General features: G+C 46.5%; 2 protein-coding genes across 2 annotated transcripts; one reads left to right on the top strand and one right to left on the bottom strand.

Moving 5' to 3' along the window:
• The first annotated feature begins 5,926 nt into the window (after positions 1–5,926).
• On the top strand, positions 5,927–10,612 carry LOC109755444 (potassium transporter 23). The gene is made up of 9 exons (XM_020314355.4): positions 5,927–6,424; positions 6,786–7,014; positions 7,126–7,374; positions 7,494–7,544; positions 7,700–7,960; positions 8,389–8,441; positions 8,563–8,677; positions 8,790–9,044; positions 9,296–10,612. The coding sequence occupies exons 1-9, from the start codon at positions 5,996–5,998 to the stop codon at positions 10,348–10,350; spliced, it is 2,697 nt and encodes an 898-aa protein (XP_020169944.1). The 5' UTR covers positions 5,927–5,995; the 3' UTR covers positions 10,351–10,612.
• A 205-nt stretch (positions 10,613–10,817) lies between these two features.
• LOC141022815 (uncharacterized) lies at positions 10,818–15,126 on the bottom strand. The gene is made up of 5 exons (XM_073499085.1): positions 14,204–15,126; positions 13,701–14,127; positions 12,856–13,035; positions 11,991–12,740; positions 10,818–10,880 (listed from the first exon to the last, which is right to left on the bottom strand). The coding sequence occupies exons 1-5, from the start codon at positions 15,124–15,126 to the stop codon at positions 10,818–10,820; spliced, it is 2,343 nt and encodes a 780-aa protein (XP_073355186.1).
• Between the last annotated feature and the right edge of the window lie 303 nt (positions 15,127–15,429).

Below are 15,429 nucleotides of genomic sequence, written 5' to 3'. Positions count from 1 at the left end.
CCCTTACTTTCTCCCATACCCTGTCTCTTAAGTACTTGAAAGTACCCATCTTTGACTGACCCACATCAGTTGGCATTCCCAGATACCTTTCACTCAAAGATTCATTTTGAACATTTAGGACTTGCTTGATGTTATCTCTTAGACTCTGGGCACATCTCTTGCTAAAAAATATAGATGATTTTGCATGATTAATCCTCTGCCCAGATGCCCTACAATATGTCTCCAACAGGTTTGATACCTTTGCAGCCCCTTCCACACTTGACTTAAAAAGCAATAGGCTATCATCTGCGAAAAGGAGATGGTTAACAGTCGGAGCTGTCGGTGCCACCTTGATTCCTTCAACATCAGACGACTGAGAACTAGATTTCAAAAGGCACAAAAGGCCCTCTGCTGCAATCAAGAAAAGATAAGGGGAAATAGGATCTCCCTGCCGGATTCCATGGGTAGGTGTAAATTGTTCAAGCTTTTTGCCATTGAATAATACTGAAAAGGAAACAGACTATACCATGGACATTACTGTTTCAAACCAAGCATGGGCAAAGCCCAATTTCTCCATCATGGCCCGGAGATATGACCACTCCAACCTGTCATAGGCCTTCATCATATCCAGTTTTAAAGCACAAAAATTATTTGACTTTGCTCTATTCCTCTTCATAAAGTGCAAGCATTCATATGCGCAAATGATGTTATCTGTAATCAAACAACCTGGGACAAAAGGCGATTGCTCTCCAGAGATGATGTCAGGGAGGATTACCTTTAGCCTATTTGCCACAACTTTAGAAGCAATTTTGTAGATGACATTACACAAACTGATGGGACGAAACTGAGAGAGCTGGGTTAGATTTAAAACTTTAGGTATAAGAACTAGAACTGTGTCATTAACACATTCGGTGCCTTCCTCCCCTCTGACGATTCTTAAAACTGCTTTGGTTACTTCTTCACCACAAATATCCCAATGTCTCTGGTAGAAATGAGCAGGGAACCCATCCGGTCCCGGGGCCTTCGTCGGGAACATTTGGAACAAAGCAGTTTTAACTTCTTCATTTGTATATGGTGCTAAGAGCATGGCATTCATATGCGGAGTAACTTTAACCGGAACTTTCGAAAGAACCTGATCCATGTCAGCAACCCCCTCTGACGTGTAAAGATTCTTATAAAAATCTGTTACCATCCTTTTTAGCTCTTCGGGGTCTTCGGTGAGGGTGCCCAGAGAATTAGCCAAAGCTTTTATCATGTTCTTTTTCCGGCGTTGGCTCGCACGAAGATGAAAAAAACGCGTGTTTCTGTCCCCCGCCGATAGCCACTCCATCCTAGCACGTTGCCTCCACATGAGTTCTTCTCTATGATATAACTCAATCAATCTTTCGTTAATTTGTAGCTCAACATGAGACGGCGCAGACCGGGCCGAGCCTCCCCGCAGTCTTTCCAACTCCATCTTCAAATGTTTGATTTCCTTACGAACAAAGCCGAACGTGTTTCTATTCCATGAGACCAATTCTGCTGAGATGTTTCTCAGCTTTTCCCTCAAATCCTCCATGCGCTCGGCTAGATCTCCCGCTGCCCAACTCTCATTGATTGTGTCCCTCCATGTCTCATGGGTTTCCCACATCACCTCATATTTGAAATCTCTCTTGAGGTTTGGTGGACGTGTCCCATGAAAGTTCAGCAAAATAGGGCAATGGTCCGATGTAGCTGATATCAAGTGTTTAACAAAAGCATCTGGATGCATCTCATTCCATTCAGCAGTGGCTAAAGCCTGGTCCAAGCGCCCTCGGGTGTAACTTCCACCCGTCACTTTTTTCTCGTAAGTCCAAAAAGGGCCTTGATAGCCAATGTCCATCAACATGCAAACATCTACAGTATCTCGAAAACCCTGAATCTGGGCATTGCTTCGTTCTCCAATCCCCTCTTGTTCATCCGGACGTAGAACTTCATTGAAATCACCAATGCATACCCATGGGAGTTCACTCAAAGTGCTTATCCCTTTTAAGACATCCCATCCTTGGTGTCGCAAGTGCGTTTTTTGCTTCTCCATAAAACAGCGTCATTCTCCACGGATCACTACCCGGTTCTTCTATCGAGCAATCAATATGATACACCGAATAACCAAGGATTTCAACTTTTATTGGATTATTCCAGACAATTCCTAAGCCACCACTTCTACCTTGACTACTTACAGCATAGCTATTATCATAGCCAATTGTTCCTAATAAGTTTTCTACCCTAGTCCTTTCTATTTGAGTTTCCACAACGCACAAAAGGGTAGGGGCAAAGTTCCTCGCGATGTCGCGAAGTTCCCTCACTGTCGCAGCTTTGCCCGCACCGCGACAGTTCCAGCTTAAGATACTCATTGCACCCGGCGGCGCTCCTCGAAAGAGCCCGCCGATAATGCATCATTACAGTTTGTTGTTGCTGTCTCAGGTCTGCTACCTCTTGGGTCAGCCATCATCTCTGTATCATTGTCCTTGACGCCCTTCTTCGGCCTCTTAAGTTCTTTCCTTGGCAATACATATACAGGCGGAAGTGGTGGTACTAGAACTTGACTATCTCTGACCACCAATGCTTGCGATGTACCCAACTCTCCTCTTGGCAGAGTGATATCCGACGGGCTCACCAGGTTTTCAACTGAATTACATTTATTTGACAGGTGTATCTCTGGTCCTGTATTCTTTGTAACAACAGTGGGATGACCTGCCGCTTCAAAATCCTTCGCCTCTCCCCCTTCAGAGGAAGTACTGCCCTGGTTCTGGCTCTGCTGCTGTTTTGCGTTAAAACGCCAGCTTTGGCTTGGATCATATGATTCCCGACCTCTCCCATGGCCTCCTGCCCATTGTCCTCCTCTGCCCTGCTGCGGTGCAAAAGTCCCCCGACCTGATGGTCTAAAGCGTACATTATTAGCCAGGAGGAAATCCCCCCATTCAAACCTTGACTCATCATGCTCCCCTTCTCCGCACTCCTCATGCCAATGGCCAAATTCCCCACAATTATAGCAGAAAGTAGGTAGTTTCTCATACTTAACCTGGTACTTGACCCTTTCCTCTCCCTTTCTGCCGGTGACAAAGCGCTTGATCTTCGTATTAATATCTATCTTCACTTTTACTCTTACGAACTCTCCAGAAAAAACCACCGGGAGCTTTAGTTGGACCTCTTCTACCTCCCCAATGCGCGACGCCAGACCTTTGACTGCTGGCTTAATCAAAAATTTGTCCGGGACATTCCGGTCCGGCTCACTAGAAGATGCACAGAGATAGTCCCCAACATTTTGGGACTTACTATTCGTCGCGTAGAGACAGGAGTCATCCAAACGCGCACCCCAACCATCCAAAGCGCATGCTTATTATTCTTATTTTTTTAGTTTCTTTTTGCTTATGTTTTTCTACTTTAACAACTGTTCATGAATCTCAAATACAAAAAATGTTGGCATTTTAAATAAAGATTCTTAATTTCAAAAATGGTTCATGAATTTGAAAAAATACAAATTCCAAAATTATTTATGCATTTAAAAAAAATCAGGATTTCAAAAACACCTCGCAAATTTGCATGTTTAAAATATGTTCGTAACATAAAAAAATGTTCATGAGTAAAATGTTCATAAACATGTTCTGCACCTTTTATAAAAATGTTCATGACACTTAAACAAAAGTTCAACATGTGTTCAAAAGTGTTCACTATGTATTAAAAAAAAAATTCAATGTGCATTTTGAAAATATTCAACATGTATTCGAATAAACGTTCAAAGCATATTTGAAAGATGTTCAAGATGTATCTGAAAAATGTATGAACGACCACACGCAACACATAAATGTGGCACTTTCACATAGCTAAAGTCAAACAATGTGTTAATCTTGTCTTCGGAGAAGACCTTGAGAAAAAGTCGTTGACCAATCGCTCGTAAACCAATGTTTTGCTCTTACTCTAAGATGTTTCCCTCTACAAAGTCCATCATTTTCTACATAAACTCTCATTACCTCACCTAGTCAGTCCCCCAAGCTTTTTCAACATTTTTGACCTTTTACCCAATAGAAGATCCATAAAAATCTAAACCATGCTTCCATAGTGTCAAAACTATTTTTGGACAACCTTGTATCTCCATCATAATCTTTCGCAACAATGATGTTAAAGTCAAACTGCCACACACCACTGACGAGAACATGTTTTCAATCCCCTTCACTTCCGAAGTGAACCACAAAAATATTTTTGCTGATGTCTTTGAACCATGCATCGTGATGCAATCCCCATGCTATTTGCATCACCGTCTCTAACTTGTGAATGTTCAGAAGCCTTGGCGAGTAGACTTTACCCACCACATACCTCCATGGGGTTTTGGGCCGATCGAATACTAGCTCCTCGAAGAACAAGTCTATCGATTCCTTTTTCGTAAGAAATAACCCTCCGAGCCGCATCGAGAGGTTCACAGCTTCCTCCAAAGATCAGCCAGATGCCAAGATGACCCCTTACTCGTTGATCTTGCCACCGACTTCTACGGCTTCTCCAACTTCTTCCAAGTTGCGCTCTTGGACTGAGTTATCATACCTCTTCCCGCTCGAGACCATGGGGATCACGTGCGGAGTGGAGGTTCCCTATTTGCCTGTGCCAAGACCGTGCCGTCATAACCTCCACACTGCCGAAGCAGGGGCGCAGACATGCCCCGGGCTGCCAGGGCCATGGCTCGGGGCATAGCAACTAATTCTTTTGTTATCTATAGCAAAAGTGACGTACTGTAGCAAAGTGATCACTGTACATACAAGGCTGGCCTAGTTCTTGGTCAGATCCTAGTTAGACACTGGCCAAAAGACACTCATGTAGGAGAAACACTAACCCTAGCGCTGCCTACCGATTGCCTCTCACTCGCCGCAGTGCTTTTCCCGTGGTGGACCCTCCGACGCTTAAAAAGAAACATATTACCGGGTTTACATATATGTAAGTGTGATTTTATTTTACATAAAAAACCAATCACCATTATCAATGATAGATATGTAGCCAATGACGATCGACGACGACAACCCATTCATTGATTTAAGGAGCTGACGGTGACACTATTAACTTTAATGTATACCTTATCCCTGTTCCATGAGCCATCTCAAAGTTAAAAATAAGGGCAGCAATCTGAAACGAGGATATACCCGTCGTCGTACGGATCATACATCAGTATCTCTTCGTAGTCCTTGGCCGAAATCTCAAACTAATAAATAATAAAAAAGATAAAAGAAGACGAGTCGTCCAACTGCTGCTTTCGTCGGGCACAACCGCGGCGCGTACGCAGTTACGGCGCCGTGCCGGGCCATTTGTCAAGTGGAGGCCGCCTGCGACGGCGACCCATCGGACCTGAGATCTCATCTCACGCTTCAATTCCCATCAGAAAAACCCGTCCCCGGTTGGGAACACACCAATGTATCGACGCCACGCTGATAATAACCTGTGCCGGCCCCACCCCATGCAATAGACTGGCAGAGCAGCATTGTGATGTCACGTGTCTCTATTATTGTCGATGTACCGTACTAGTTTTCCACGTGACGTAGCGCAGAGGGCAGAGGGCGAGAGGACGAATCAAATCAACAACTGAAAGATGACACTGTAGCGTGTAAGTGTAACCCATGTTGTCTTCACCGACCACTTTGGCGAGTCTAAACAAGAACAAGAATAAAAACTGGTCTCCTTGCCTGACATGAAAGAAACAAAGTTACTACAGTAAAAAAAAGAGCTCACTGGAAAAAATATGTGGGAGGGGACACGTACCACTGAAACTTACTATAGCAAGTACACAAAGGGTTCAGTTACAAATATGTGGGAGGCTGGACGCGTAGAGACAAATTGCATGCAGTTTCACCAACAGACAGCTCAACGGGCCGCCAAAAGCCAAACGTGATCATCTCATCGGATCACATAAACAAATCGCAATAATTCGAAACGAAATCCTAGCCGTACGCTGCCCCCGCATCATTGCTACGGTCCCGAATCCCGATTAAGAAAACCCGAAACCCGAACAAAGCCCAACATGAAGCGCCACGCCACACCACACCTCGCCGCAGCCTCACTCAGGACCAGCCCGCGCTCTCCTCGGATCCGAGCCGCCGCGCCAGGGGGCAGGGGAGGGAAAATGGACGACGGCGGGATCCAGGAGGAGGAGCAGCCGCCGTCGGCGCGGCCGCTCAGGCCGAGGCGATCGGGGGGCAGCTCGCGGTGGGTGGACGCCAGCGAGGTCGACTCGTCCGAGTCCGCGCACTGGTCGCTCGAGGACGAGCGGGAGCCCTGGGCCCTCTCGGCCGCCGACGAGGCCGAGGTCCTGTGCGCCACGGGAGGGGCCCTGCTCTCGCGGAGGAGCTCCTCCGCGTTTCGCCGGAGGCTGGGGAAGCGGCCCAAGAGGGCGGACTCCCTCGACGTCGAGGCCATGAACGTGCGCGGCGCGCATGGCCACAGTGCCCAGGTTCGTTACCCTGACGATCCGCTGATTTGGGGACGTTTGGATTGGCGTTGGCGACTTAGCGTAGCGAGTTGGAATTGTTTTCCTATATATAAAACGACGCGACCTTTGACCATTTCTCAATAGGCGAAAGCATCATAGGATACACGGACGGATCCATCGCCCGAGGTTTACCGAGGTTGTAGTCCTGATGAACCTGCGCTTTTGCCGCCATTTTGGTTGGGCATGTCACATAGTATCAACTATCTGCGTGCCTGACTCTGAAAACATGCGCTAGTCTTTTTGTTAGACGGGTCAGATATTTTTCTACCACATGTAGCAATGGAAGCGATGCTTGACCCCTCTTAGCTGCACCTTGCACCAGGATATATCGTTGATGGGCACCGTCGCGATGGCATTTCAAACCCTCGGAGTTGTTTACGGTGACATGGGTACAAGCCCTCTGTATGTCTTCAGCGATGTGTTCAGCAAGGTCCCGATTAAGTCAGAGGTGGAGATCCTTGGAGCGCTTTCTCTGGTCATGTACACCATAGCGTTAATCCCTTTTGCGAAATACGTATTTATAGTCCTGAAAGCCAATGACAATGGCGAAGGTAAGATGCAATACTGGTTCTGTCCATAATGCTTGTAGACCGTCAGTTGTGTATGCTCCTGTCCAGATTGGTTTGGCTTACTGACTGTATCATCTCACTCATGGTTTGCAGGGGGCACGTTTGCATTATATTCGTTGATTTGCAGGTATGCAAAAGTCAGCCTGTTACCGAATCAGCAGCGCGTGGATGAAAATATTTCTAGTTTTAGGCTTAAGTTACCTACTCCTGAGCTTGAACGTGCTCTGCTTGTCAAAGACTACCTAGAAAAGAAGCCACTCTACAAAAATATTCTCCTGTTCTTGGTTCTGATGGGGACTTCCATGGTGATCGGAGATGGCATCCTCACTCCGTCAATGTCAGGTGCTTCATGTCCACACTCTTTTGTCCTTATTTCTTCTACCAACAGAGATTCTGAAATGGCTGTTCACCTCGAAAATGCATCATCGCTGACCCTCGTCTCTTGTTTTTGTTATGTTCAGTTATGTCTGCTGTCAGTGGTCTCCAGGGTCAAGTTGCTGGATTTGATGCAGGTTTGGTATTTGTTATGCCCTTCATGAATATTGCAACTGTCTGCTTATGTCCTGTCATTATATCACCGCCGACATATTAAACCATCTTTCCATACAATCCTACTTTCAAAAGCCACAAGAACATAAGTATCTCCTTGCTTCATCTTTTTTTGCAGATGCTGTTGTAATTGTTTCAATCCTAGTTCTTCTGCTATTATTCAGTGTCCAGAGCTTTGGAACTGGCAAAGTTGGAATCATGTTCGCTCCTGTTTTGGCTTTGTGGTTTCTTAATTTGGGCTCCATTGGAATATACAACATAATTAATTATGACACGTCAGTAGTGAGAGCACTCAATCCAATGTACATCTATTATTTTTTCAAGATGAACGGCATAAAGGCATGGTCAGCTCTCGGTGGTTGTGTCTTGTGCATCACAGGTACCTCTTACTCCAGCATTGTCTGGTTTCTTAATCTAGTTTTTTTTTTCTCGTATCCTTTAAAATAGCCAGCACCAATATTACAGAATTTACAGTCACACTGTGTCTTGTGATGTTTTTGGCATTCCTATATTTAGCAGTACCAAGACTGTTACATAGAAACTATAAGAGTGTTAAAAGGGATGAAAATTATCCTCTTCTGCCTGTCCCCATACTGTAGTATTCTGGATGTCATGATATTATCTGACATAATTTGGATGGCAGTTCTTCACTTGTTTCACTACTAACAAATGTAACTCGAAATTTATGCTGAGTGAATCATAAGGGCTGATTGGTCATCGATTTTACCAGTCATAAATCCTACAACTGAAAGTTATTCTGCTGCATACGGCCAAGAGCCCAAGACTCATTTCTTGTTGCAATTGTAGGAGCTGAAGCAATGTTTGCTGATCTGGGCCATTTCACTGTCAAATCAATACAGGTTAAGACATTAACTAGTCAACTGAGATACGCCTTTTCCTGATTTTACCGTGTGATATATTTGAAATTTGTGAATCACTTTTTATCAGAGCTAAATTGACCTTTCCTTTTGTTTCTTCCAGCTAGCATTCACTGCTGTGGTATTCCCTTGCCTGCTTATTGCATACATGGGCCAAGCTGCATATTTGATGAAGCATCCACTTGCCGTAGAAAGGATATTTTATGATTCTGTACCAGGTAAGCTGCTCGGATGGCATAGATATATCAGACTGTCTAGGTTATTACCACTGTAAACAATTATCCATTTGATGTTCCCTCATTTAAGTTTTTTTTTCTATTTGCAAAACAGAAGTTCTGTTCTGGCCAGTATTTGTGATTGCTACACTTGCTGCTATGATTGCCAGCCAAGCTATGATATCTGCAACGTTCTCTTGCATAAAGCAGGCTATGGCTCTTGGTTGCTTTCCGAGGATCAAAATAATCCATACCTCCAAGAAAGTCATGGGTCAGATTTACATACCTGTGATGAATTGGTTTCTCATGATCATGTGCATCATCATCGTGGCCACTTTCAGGAGTACGAACGATATTGCCAATGCATATGGTCAGTGTTTTTGTTTTTAAGGAATTTACAACAATATCTTTCTTGTTTTAGAATACGTATCTTTGATAAACTATTGTGGCAATAATGTTCAGCTTTTTGGCATGGCTATAACATATTATGTTGCATAACAATCAGCTGATGGCCAGTTACTGCTCCATTTCATGATGAACACTGCATATGATATTATTTATCTTCAGCAAAGCAACTATCTGATTTGTTTCTCACACGATTCTCTAAAAAAAAAATTCCAGGCATTGCTGAAGTTGGAGTCATGATGGTCAGTACTGCACTGGTAACCTTGGTGATGCTTCTTATATGGCAAACCAATCTGTATCTTGTTCTGTGCTTCCCTATATTTTTTGGTGCAATGGAGTTCATTTACTTAACTGCCGTCATGTCAAAGCTGCTAGAAGGAGGATGGTTACCACTTGCTTTCTCATCATTGTTTCTTTGCATAATGTATACATGGAACTATGGAAGCGTGTTAAAATACCAGAGTGAGATGCGTGGGAAGATATCCCTGGACTTTATTCTCGACCTGGGATCAACACTTGGCACAGTAAGAGTTCCAGGCATTGGACTTGTGTACAATGAGCTGGTCCAGGGAATCCCATCGATCTTTGGTCATCTGTTGATCACACTGCCAGCAATGCACTCCACGATCGTTTTTGTTTGCATCAAGTATGTTCCTGTCCCATATGTGCCGCTTGAAGAAAGGTTCTTGTTCAGAAGGGTTGGCCAGAAGGACTACCACATGTTCCGTTGTGTTGCACGGTATGGTTACAAGGATGTCAGGAAAGAGGACCATGGCTCATTTGAGCATCTCTTGGTTGAAAGCCTAGAGAAATTTCTGAGGAGGGAGGCCCAGGAACTCGCGCTCGAGGTGAGCACAATGGAGGCAGAGCGTGATGATGTGTCTGAAGTGTCCGAGATAGTTCCATCATCTCCTGCTATTGCTGCTGAGGATCTGCACACTCCACTGCTTTCTGATCAGAGACCGGGCGATGACAGTCGAATGTTGGGCATGGAAGGCAGCGTTCCTTTGCTCCCCTCTAGCTCCATGTCCGCAGAAGAAGACCCCAGCTTAGAGTACGAGCTCGCGGCACTGAGGGAAGCCATGGCATCTGGGTTCACATATCTCTTAGCACATGGCGATGTGAGGGCGAGGAAGCAATCATTCTTCACGAAGAAGTTCATCATCAACTATTTCTACGCTTTCCTGAGGAGGAACTGCAGGGGTGGCACCGCAACCTTGAAGATGCCTCACTCGAACATCATGCGTGTGGGGATGACATACATGGTCTGATCGGTGCTCTACTGCGCCTGTGCTGCAAAATTGAACCTTGTTCTCGCGCCTCGTCTTTGGTGGAATGCTACACCACCAGGTAGTTTAGGGATTTGTACCGCCGCAGTGAACAAAGTCACTGCAGCTTCCGGCCAACTGCCCAAAATTTTAGTTGCAGAATTGGCCTTGTGTCTTCCCTGTTGTATTCTTGCCAACCTTTTCGGTTAACTTTATGCTAAGTTATCTGTGTGCGATTTGCATTGGTAAGAATATGCCAGTTTAATCTTCTGCAGTCAACCTTGTTTCTGGCCACCCGCCAGAAATGCAATGGCTTCTTCTGCATGAAACCTTTAAAGCTCACCAGAGCTGCAACTTTGTTGAAGAACTGCATGCTAACCATTAAACATCTCACTTTTTTGCAACATCTTCCTCTATTGCTGTAGTATCTGACTTCTGCATTTTATAACAAAAGGAGTTCTATAGGAACACTACATGGAAGCCAACTCTGTTTTAGACTTGGCCACACTAGTTCCATTCTGTGCCATGTGCTCCTGAATTATCATAATGTTCATGGAATGATAATAGATAAAGAAGCAGCCCGAGAGCAGTAAACATATGATATACTATTATACTTGATCCACGAAATAATTGTGAAGGTGCAGCTCTTTTATCTAGCAAGCCTATGTAGATGCTTCATCAGAACAGCAAGTTGCCAAGTAAAAAACACTAATATAAGACAAGCCGGAGCAGCGCCGCCATGAATGCGGGTAGGCGGGAGGCTGGTCTGCCTGAGTGAATGTGGTCAAGCCGGAGCAGAAGTGGAGAAAGAGGGGTGTTGGGTAGGCATGGGGTGTGGGAGTCCGACGTGGCCTACATCCGGACTCTCCCAAACCTTTTCCTAGTTTGATGCCGGTTTGCGAGATTTCGGACGTACGAACAGTCCCGACAATTTTGATGACCGTCGTTGAACGGCCAAAAGTATCCGGTTGATGACCTGTCCGGTCCAAACATTTGTTGGCGGTTTGGTGACTAGTATTGGAGAGCAACTTTGCAGTCTATTATGGTTTGTTCCATTGCTGATGCTGAATATATGGCTATTTTTTATGTATGCAAAGAACCTATTTGGTTGAGAGGTTTGTATACTTAGTTTTGTGAAGATTCATCTTGCATTAATGTATTTTGTGATAGTCAAAGTGTTTTTTTTCTCAATACGCACTAGTGTGCGTACTATATTATAAAGAGAGAGGAGTGGGGTAAAGAGCCCCTCCACGTCAGTGTTTACATGAAATTTACATGCACACGACACCACCCTAGACTCCACCACCTATCATAGCCTAAGTTGCTGCTGCTTCTGGTCTAGCCCACCGTTCCACCGCATCAAAGAAGTCGTCCGTGTTTCCCCTCAGCAACCCTGCCTTCTTCCACGCTCTCCCCTCGCTGCTTATCCGGAGCAGCACAACGTTTTTGGAAGGCGAAGCCCCATCGAAGACTATCGCGTTGCGGTGTTTCCATATTTCCCACATGACCAGAGTTAGAATTGCCGCTTTGCTTCGGCTTTGCCGTGTTGCGCCTCCCTTATCCGCACACCAATCGATCATGCTCTGCTCGGTCGTGGGGATCCAATCCGGATTGCCCATAGAGTGCAAGACTGCCGTCCAAACCTCTCGAGCGAACACACATTGCAGCATAATGTGTCTCATGGTTTCCTCGTCTTGGTCACAAAGGGGGCAGCGATCTTGATGATCCAACCCTCGTCTGGCGAGCCGGTCGGACGCCCAGCATCTGTCCTGGATGGCCAACCACGTGAAGAAACGACATCTCATTGGTGCCTTGGCCTTCCAGGCGAATTCTGCTGTTGGCGCAACTTGCCGTCCCCAAAACTTGGCATCGTAGGCAGATTTTGTAGTGAACTCTCCATTCCTGCTCCAAGACCACGTCACCAGGTCCTGCTCGCCTGGAGCCAGCTCCACGTCCACTAGCCTCGTCCATAGTTGCATGTATTCGTTTAGCATCTCCGCGGACATCTCTGGCCCGACATCTCTCGCCCACCTGTGTCCATGCAAGGCTTGGGCTACTGTATAGTTTAGCCTCGTCCATTTTCTCACCATGGCATAAAGCTGCGGGGTAATATCCTGAATCCTCTCCCCATCTATCCATTTATCCTCCCAGAAAAGCGTGTCTGTGCCACTTCCTATTGTCGTCCTCATGGCCGCTCGACAGATTTGTTTTGAAGCCTCTGGCACCTTGATCTTGAACTCCGCCCACGGCCTCGAACTATCAGCTTTCTGTAACCATGGCCACGGGGCCTGCATCGCCACATTCATCCATTTTAAGTTCGGGATCCCGAGTGCACCAGCCCACATCGGCGTGCAAACCTGCTCCCATGCCACCGCGCAGTGCCCTCCACTGGCCTGGGCCTCAGCACACCAGAGAAAGCCGTGACATATCTTGTTCATGGCCTTGATCGTCTTCTGCGGTAAGTCTAGTGCAAGCATTGCATGCAACGGAATCGCACATAGTACACACTTGATCAGCAACATCCTCCCACTCCGTGGCATTTTTGAAGCTTTCCATCTTAGAAGTGCATTTGCCAGTTGATCCACCAGACCGGCCAGCTATGTCGCAGATTGTTTTCGTATGGTGAGCGGCAAGCCTAAGTATTTTCATGGAAAAGTGCCCGCTCCGCACCCTGTAATCCTCTCCACCCTGTCCATAATATCTACTATACAGCGGATTGGATAAGCTGCACTCTTGGCCATGTTAACGCGCATACCCGATGCCTCCCCAAAGAGATTTAAGAGCGAGACACAAGCCTGAAGATCTTCCTCCCATGGCCGAACGAACATCATGACATCATCTGCGTACATTGATAGCATGTGCTTCATTCCCACACTCGCCAGAGGTGCCAACAATCCCCTCTCCATCGCCAGCTCGAACATACGTTGCAGCGGTTCCATGACCATGATAAAGAGCATAGGGGAAATTGGGTCTCCTTGCCTAAGTCCAATGCAGTTTAGGATCGGCCTTCCCGGTGTGCCATTGACCAAAATTCGTGTGGAGGAAGTAGCCAATATTCCACAGATCCACTCCCTCCACCGGCGCCCAAAACCCATTGCTTGCAGGACCTCTATGAGAAAGGGCCATTGGACTGAATCGAAGGCCTTTGAGATATCAAGCTTGATCATTACCGCCGGGGTTTTGAGCGTGTGCAGCCTCCGCGCCGTGCATTGCACCAACATAAAATTGTCGTGAATCGAGCGTCCTTTCACAAATGCGCTTTGATGCTTTCGTACTAGAGCCGGCAGCTCCACCGCAAGTCTTGCCGCCAGGATCTTGTCAAAGATTTTTATGATACCATGCTCCAAACTCACCGGTCGAAAATCCTTGACGTCCACCGCCCCATCCTTCTTGGGCAGGAGTGTAACTATGGCCTTGTTTATTGCCGGAAGGCCTCGCATATCACCCTTGTAGAAGGCCTGAAGTTCTCTCATTAGATCGGCCTTGATGATATGCCAACATGAAGCGAAGAATCGCCCCGTAAACCTGTCCGGACCAGGTGCTTTGTCACGCGGCATTGCTTTAATCACCCTTTCCACCTCCTCCTCCGAAAACGGCACTTCCAAGTGCTCTAGGTTCCTCATTGGCAACTGCGGCGCTTCCAGGTTAATGGTATGAGCCCTTGCTGGCGTTGTCCCGAGAACATTTGAGTAGTAGCTATCCACTTCTTCAGCAATCTCATCCTCATTAGTGGCAATTGTGTTCCCATGTTTGATTGCGGTGATCATGTTCCTTCTTTGCCTGTGGCATGCATGCTGATGGAAAAAAACTTGTGTTCGCATCTCCTTCCCGAAGCACCAGAATTCTTGATCCTTGCCTTGTGATTGATCTCTCGAGCGAACACAATCCAAGCAGCTTCTTTTTAAGCAGTCGGCGTAGCCCGATCTCTTGGGGGGATAAGTCTCTGGAGTCCATTGCCTTTTCCAATCTGAATATGACCTTCATTGCAATTCCAATTTGCAGCTTGACATTTCCAATCCACTTGTCACTCCACTTTTGTAGTCCTTTTGTTGTTGCCCTCAACTTCTTGTCCAGCACCACATATGGATTTCCATCGTGCGGGATGGAGCTCCATGCATCCAGCACCGTTTGCTTAAAACCATCCGCTTTTGTCCAAAAAGCTTCAAACTCGAAGCGCTTCCCCATGCCCAAGTCTGCTGTCAAGTCGAGAAGCAGGGGGCAATGATCTGACACCGCCGATCCAAGAGCAGTGAGGTGACATGTTGGGTATAGATCTTCCCACGACGTCATGCTGAAAACATGATCGATCTTCTCCAAAGTGACCTCGGTCCTCTCATTGGACCAAGTGTACCTCCGGCCATTCAAGTACAACTCTTTCAGCTTCAAGGCATTCAGCTTTGCTCGAAATCTAGCTATCATACGTCTGTTAATGAGGGCATTGCTTTTGTCCTCCGGATTCACGAGCAAGTTGAAATCCCCAACCACCGACCATGGTCCCGCAATGAGCTCCCTGATCTCCACCAGTTCATGCATAAACTCAATTTTTTCATGGTCGTGTTGTGGCCCGTAAACCAGCGTGATCCACCATTGCACCCCATCGCTATGCTTGACCAAGGCGGTTAACGCATTGGCCGTGTAGTGAGGGTGTGAGATATCTACCACGGACGCGTCCCAAGCAAGGAGTATGCCTCCCCTTGTTCCAATAGCCGGCAAGTAGTAGAACTTCTCAAATTTATGTCCACCACAGTGGGTCACCACATCCGGTGTAACCACCTCCATCTTTGTCTCCTGAAAGCACAAGATGCTCGGAGTAGCCGCTTGGACTACCTGAAATACCGTACTACGACGTGCAGGGTTATTGAGGCCCCGCACGTTCCACACTAGGGTTTTACATGGCACCATACTCATCTTTTGTTCCCACCGTAACCACCAGCGTTGGCCAGCTCAATGATGCCCCTACACCACGCCGTCTTGCTCGAGAAGCGGCAATGTCGTGGCATCCCACCCGAACAGAGCAAGTATCGCTTGCACGTGACTTTCGGTTAGCGGTCGGTCAAACAGCTGCACATACGTCTGCAGTGC

This window comes from Aegilops tauschii, chromosome 5 (assembly GCF_002575655.3).
Source record: "Aegilops tauschii subsp. strangulata cultivar AL8/78 chromosome 5, Aet v6.0, whole genome shotgun sequence".
Taxonomy (NCBI): domain Eukaryota; kingdom Viridiplantae; phylum Streptophyta; class Magnoliopsida; order Poales; family Poaceae; genus Aegilops; species Aegilops tauschii.
Note: the sequence above shows the minus strand (reverse complement) of the source record. Positions and strands in the feature narration are given on the sequence as shown.

Bases quoted from the DNA above. Each gene is read 5' to 3' on its own strand.
- LOC109755444 (XM_020314355.4), top strand. From the start codon at position 5,996: ATGAAGCGCCACGCCACACCACACCTCGCCGCAGCCTCACTCAGGACC. The intron at 7,375-7,493 runs GTGCTTCATGTC...TGTTATGTTCAG, and splicing joins CCTCACTCCGTCAATGTCAG to TTATGTCTGCTGTCAGTGGT. The intron at 7,961-8,388 runs GTACCTCTTACT...TTGCAATTGTAG, and splicing joins TTGTGTCTTGTGCATCACAG to GAGCTGAAGCAATGTTTGCT.
- LOC141022815 (XM_073499085.1), bottom strand. From the start codon at position 15,126: ATGGAGGTGGTTACACCGGATGTGGTGACCCACTGTGGTGGACATAAA. The intron at 13,036-13,700 runs GTGAGTTTGGAG...TATTATGGACAG, and splicing joins ACGTCAAGGATTTTCGACCG to GGTGGAGAGGATTACAGGGT. The intron at 10,881-11,990 runs GTTTGGACGGCA...ATGATAATTCAG, and splicing joins AATGTGTGTTCGCTCGAGAG to GAGCACATGGCACAGAATGG.